The sequence below is a fragment of the Macadamia integrifolia genome, unplaced genomic scaffold, assembly GCF_013358625.1.
Source record: "Macadamia integrifolia cultivar HAES 741 unplaced genomic scaffold, SCU_Mint_v3 scaffold1790, whole genome shotgun sequence".
Taxonomy (NCBI): domain Eukaryota; kingdom Viridiplantae; phylum Streptophyta; class Magnoliopsida; order Proteales; family Proteaceae; genus Macadamia; species Macadamia integrifolia.
Window position 1 is genome coordinate 137,112 of NW_024868353.1, and position 6,082 is coordinate 143,193.

At 36.9% G+C, this 6,082-nt stretch overlaps 1 protein-coding gene across 1 annotated transcript; it reads right to left on the reverse strand.

Annotated features, from left to right (window-relative positions):
• Positions 1-701: 701 nt before the first annotated feature.
• On the reverse strand, positions 702-2,399 carry LOC122064843 (cyclic phosphodiesterase-like). The gene is made up of 3 exons (XM_042628627.1): positions 1,929-2,399; positions 1,731-1,785; positions 702-1,049 (listed from the first exon to the last, which is right to left on the reverse strand). The coding sequence occupies exons 1-3, from the start codon at positions 2,226-2,228 to the stop codon at positions 850-852; spliced, it is 555 nt and encodes a 184-aa protein (XP_042484561.1). The 5' UTR covers positions 2,229-2,399; the 3' UTR covers positions 702-849.
• Between the last annotated feature and the right edge of the window lie 3,683 nt (positions 2,400-6,082).

Genomic DNA, 6,082 nt, shown 5'->3' on the forward strand with positions numbered 1-6,082 from the left:
GGGGTGGGCGGGGGTTGGTGGTGGTTGAGCTTTCATAAGGCACTCATCTCTTTTTAAAAGATAAAGACTTGCCCCCAATAATGACTCCAATTACCTAGGAATTCACTGCTTGATATACTTTCTCACCTTGTGATAGGCATACCATCACCAGCAATTTTAGGGTCTCTTGATAAGAAAAAAAAAAAAAAAAAAAAAAGTTGGTCTATAGATCATGTGAATTTGGGGCATGGAAGGGAGAAAAAATAAAAAGGAAAAAAATGAGGCGATATATTCTATATCTTGATTGCATGGTTTGGTACTTCAGACCACGATGTTAGTTAACTGACTGACAAAAAACTACTCCAAAAGAAAATTTACATAATCTTGGATTTTCATTGTAAGAAATATTTAAAAATATCCCTAATTGATCACCTCCCACTCCTGGTATGAATCCCTAACAATGGCTTCATTATTGGCAAGATATCAATTAACCGAAACTTTACTATAGAGGTAGGTATAAAATTCAATACCATGGTCCATCTATGTGTAGCTCGTGCCACATTGCCGTTGGTGAACTCTAAGGAGTCGTATAAACATATATCCCTAAGTATATGTAACTGGCAATAAGTGAACTTTATCAATTCATTTACCAAGATACCTATCAAACTTCAAACCAAGATGTTCTAATCTTCCATCTTACCAAACAGTAGTCACAGGAAATCTTCAGAAACTAAAGACCAGCATCAATATTCACCATAAGAAATATTTATAACGGTCAAAACTTTGAATGACTGAGGACAAGAACAGAAAGATTTGACAAAAGAAGATATTAGAACCCTAATTTTCATATATAGTTAACAGAAGAAGTGGCTAAACAAGACTGTATTCAGCCACCTTCTCCCAGGATTTGAGGGATTTGTCTTCAGTATCTGTTTTGTACAAGGCAAGTCGAGCGATCTGGAAGCTCAGGCTGCTTATGTTCTCATCAAGGAGTTTAGCTTTCTCTTGTGCTTTCTTCTTCTCCTCATCAGTTAAATCCCCATAAAGGAGGCTCAAATGTGGCATATAAGCTACAAAATGTAAACACCAAAATGTATTCGGCAAAAAAAAGATAAGTCTCCTACTAAAGGATTATAATTGTTGAAACAAGACATCCTGCAATAATATGATAAAACTCTACAAACATACTTTGAAATTTTTTTCATTCTATCTGCTCGACGAGGATCAGCTGCTTTGATACCATTGATATGAACCTTGGAAGAACTCAACCCCATAAATTGACTTAACGAGGTGAGAAAACCCAAGACCATATCAACCCAAACCAAATCACTTTTATAAACAAAGTGGGATAAGACCCCATATGACTGAAATGGGATCATAACAAAATATCAAATTGCCATTTGAATCTTGAAAAGTGAAAACAGACAAATTTCTGAGAGGAAGACTTGCAATTTGTGCTTCAGTGTTGCTCTTTTGGGAGGTCAATTGATCATATAAAGATCCTCATCAACTTGGTTTTAGTTCTCATACTCTGTTTTTCAGTTCTCACTTCCTAATAATTTCCTGATCCCTATGTTATCTTGATTAGACTTTAGTAGTTGTGTATTATTAAGGATCAAGATGATTTTCAGTAAGAAATACTGAAACAGAGGATTCTTGTACCCTAATGAAAATTCGAGATAACCTACAATCACAGTTAAAGAGTATAAGAAATTGTGTAGATGAAAGCGAGAGTGTAGAGAGTGACTCACGGGATGAACTCTTGTATCCGAAGTGGGTAGTGCAGTGCTCGCCAGTTGACATCACCTACCATCGAACAGATTTCCATATCAGGAAGACAAAGTAGGAACATCTTACAAAACCATCACAAAGATCCAATTCCGAAATAGAACGAATCACTAAATCTATCCATTCTGAAACCCTAAAATTCATGACTTATTGCAGATTACCTCAGGAGTGGTGTGGAGGAGAAGGAAGACGCATTGATAGAAGAAAGTACCCGTAGCCACCGAATCAACTTGAGCTGTATACGATTTCAGACCTTCGCAGGCGGAATTGAACTTTTGAAGGGCATCGGATTTGGTGAGGCCAATAGCTCCGACGACGGTGATATGTGGCTCGAACTCGGGACCTCTGAATTCCGATCCCAAATCCTTCATTACTGCCTTCAACCTCTGGGTCACGTCTTCAGGTGGTAATGCCCAAACCGAATAGACATTTTCTTCTTCTGCAACTCCAGCTCCTTCCATGGATAGGAGATCGAAGACCACCAGAAATGTAGAAACACTAGAAATGTTTAGCAGAGGGCGTAGCGAGAGGTGAGGGAAAGATTACAACTTTATTGACCACTATAACTGATGAATCGGTTCTTTGTTCTTTGCTGAAGAAGACAATGCGAGATGCGATGCTTCCCTTTTTTTAAAGTGGAAAATGGTGCTTAGCATATTAGGAAAATAGGAGGGTATATCCGGTGGCAGGTTTTAGATTGGCTACGTGCAAGCGTATTTTCTGAATTAATACTGACCATTTGATGTAGTATGAAATCACCGTTTGATTTGGTCCTCTCTTTTATTTGGGATGACCACTTGGCTATAAACTTAGGCACTGTTTAACAACGTTTCATTTCTTCCGTTTCTACATTTTCTTGTTCTCAAAAACGGAGAAACAATCTAAAAGGCTTTTGATAAAGTTGTTCCACTTTACCCATTTTTAAAAACATAAATCAAAATTTATGCATATTTATAATTCTAGAAACGACTTTGACGAAACAAGTCAGACTTGTTTCGTCGTTTCTAGAAACGAATTTGAGAGAAAAAAAAGGCTATTGTGCCCGATAAATCTCTCAACTATTTAAACCTAAAAGGAGACAACTTAACTTTCTCTCTCTTTTGGGCATCCGATGATACTAATGGGTTTTTTAGTGGCATTATGTCTGCAAAAAACGTTTTGAGAAACATGTTTATCAAACACCACAAAATCGATTTTTGTTTCTGAAAACGTGAAAAATTGTTTCTACTATTTCTAGACGCAAAGACAACAGAAACATTATCAAATGGTGCCTTATTAAACTATAGATTGAAATCCTCTCCAGCGAGACTCGCTCCAACGGCTCTCCAATCAGATACATGCATGCCTAAGGGTTGCATATCGATCGCCTAAGGCTATGTGCCTCTAGATGTCGCCGTGTTGGGCTGCATGCATGTGTTTGGTATGAGAGAAGTTGGAGGGAAAATGATTGAAGAGGATCTGGATCCCTCAACTCTGTTGGGCCAATCTAACCTGACTAACTGTCACAGGCTAATCCCTTGGTCAAGCTGGATTGTAACTGATCCAAGGTTGGCTCCTCACCTTATCGGTGGATGAGCGGCACTTCATTGAGCCGCAGAATGAAAGATCTCTCCCCCATTAGCAACAGGTGATCATTTTCAAGCCACAGGAAGTTATTTCTTACTGAACGATAGGAAAATGAATTCTTCCAGTTGGCATTCATTAATAGTCCAGTTGGGTAGGAGCACCTAGTTGATCGCCCAACAAAATGGTTGTTTAGCAAATGACACAACCTATGCATCAGGTATTTACACACTCTACCTTGAGGTGTGAATCACTTAAAAACTATTTATTCCCCCTACCAATGGAATAGAATTTGATACTTTTGATCCTACCCGGTCCTGAGCTAATCAGATTTAGTCAAGCAAGTGAAAAATTGAAAAAAATTAAATTTCTCGAAGAATCTTAATGTGAATAATTAATTAGAAAGATTCGAGTTTGCCTTCACATTGTAGACATTAGTGAGAGTGGAGATTGCCAAAGGGGAGAGTAGTTTCTATGTTGCAAGGAGTTCACATCCTCTGCAATGAGCGGTGAAGTGTGATGAGCATCGGACCGCTGAGAGTATTTGGGCACGTGTCCTAAGGGATTTTCAGCCACCCGATGCTCACTGCACCAGTGCAGTGACTATAGACAATTATCACATCTCATTGGCAAGATAGAGTTCTCTCACCCTTCTTTTTTTTTTTTTTTTCTCTGGTAGCTAGATGTCAGAGACTAATTGAAAAAGGAAATTTATCGAATATAAATGACTGATTAATAAAAAAGAATCAGTATCCCTTCGTGATCGGATCAAGATCACGTACAAGAATATTCTCGTATACTCTTAATCTGTGAAAATAGAATCTATTAAATGAAGAGAGGGAAAATTGATTTTATATCCACAGATCAAGAGTTCAGAACCATTCTCGTACATTCTCATACGTAAGCCTGATCCGCTCTCTATCCCTTTACTCTGTGGGCATTATTGATTGCCAGAAGGAAGAGTAATTTCTACATTATTAATAACAGACGAAAGGTAATAATGATCCAATAATTCAATCACATGGTCAACTTCACTACAAGAGAAAAAATTCTCCACGGTTGAAAGGAAACTTCAGCCTATTGGAAATGTATATATAATGGGAGGGCTCTTCCATCCCAATTGGACCATGGTATTGAAATCGTCCCAACCTAAATAAAATAAGGCCACGTTTGCTTTTTTTCTTTTTGATAATGTGATTGCATTAAAAGGAAAAAGGCGCATGAAAGAAAACATGAATCAATTATAATGGTTTTTAGTCCAAAATTGGCCATAGAATGAGTTATGGTATTTGTTGAACAACAAATATGTTTGAAAAAAATAAAAGAAAGGAGGAAGCTAAATGTAATATATCCTCAATAATATGAATGACTTCAACTGTTGGGTTTCCCTCATTGATCCCCTTAATCACCTCTAAGCAGTCTGATTCAATAACAAGATGAACGATTCATGTTTTAATAGCAAAAAGCATACCATTTTTAATTGCTCTTGCCTCAAGCTGCGAGATATTGGTTGAATTATCAAAATAAATAGAACTTGCAATAAAATTACTAGCATCATTTCTAATGACAGCAATGATAGAACTTTGATTCTTCCTTGAACTAAAAGCAGTATCAATGTTTAGTGCTTTTCATTACTTTCAATGAACGTTGAATGGTTCTCATTCAACTCCGATATGACCCGATCCATGCAGTTGTGGGGTCAGTATGGGCCCATGGGACTAGTCAAGCCAAAGGTCTGGATACCCGTCGTAACAAAAAAAAAAAAAAAAAACAGAATTACTGTTAAGCTTGAAGGTACCATGATGTGGTTTTTTCCATTTAGTTGGATTTGTTGAGCATTATTTGGATGATATGCAATTCTGAAACGAAAAAGTTGCTAATACTTCTTCAAATTCTTGGAGATGAGAAAGGGCACATTCTACCACTTGTTGAGGAGATTCTTTGTTGCCTTTGAAGATGACGGAGTTCCTTGATTTTCATAATTTTCAGCTGATAAAGGTGACAATAGAATCAATTTTGTCAAAATCATTCACATGTTTGGACTTGAGAAACCATTCCTCAAGCCAATTAATGAAACTTTCATAAACCATGATATCAGAATGAAATGAAAGTGGAGTAGCAAACCATGCAACAAACGCCCATAAGATCATGTTTGTTGGGCGGACAAAAGCGGGTGGAAAAGAAAAAAATCTGGACCTTGGTTAGTTTTAATTTTCCACCTCTAAGGTTCACTAGATCAATGATTATGAACCCCGATTTCATTATTCATCACATTATTGAATCATTTCTTGTTTTGAACTCTAGTACACAAAACTAGAGCGTTTAAATTAAAACCTGTGCTATATTTGCATATAGAATATTTTCCAAAACAGCTCCACTGTTTAACTTGAACCCTTCATGGTGAATCATGCTTGAAAAAATATAAAATTGATGAGAAAGATGTGGAGGCAAATCAAAACATATGGTCATCAAAAGTTTGTGCTGATCTCATGTTCATGAATATGTATCATTTAAAAAAAAAAAAATTCATTAAGTAGAGAGAAAGTGAGTTACATCATTGCACGACGTAAAGTTGTAAAACTGAGATCGTTTTGCTATTACCATATGTGCTATCCTATGCATTATTAGTACTATTTCATCACTGGGCTTGAAACAGAAAAACAATGCTAGACAAAAATTTATACAAAAAAATCGTGTACCAGTGCACAAGGCTCCCGCATGTACGAGGTCGAAAGAGGACAAAACTTTATAC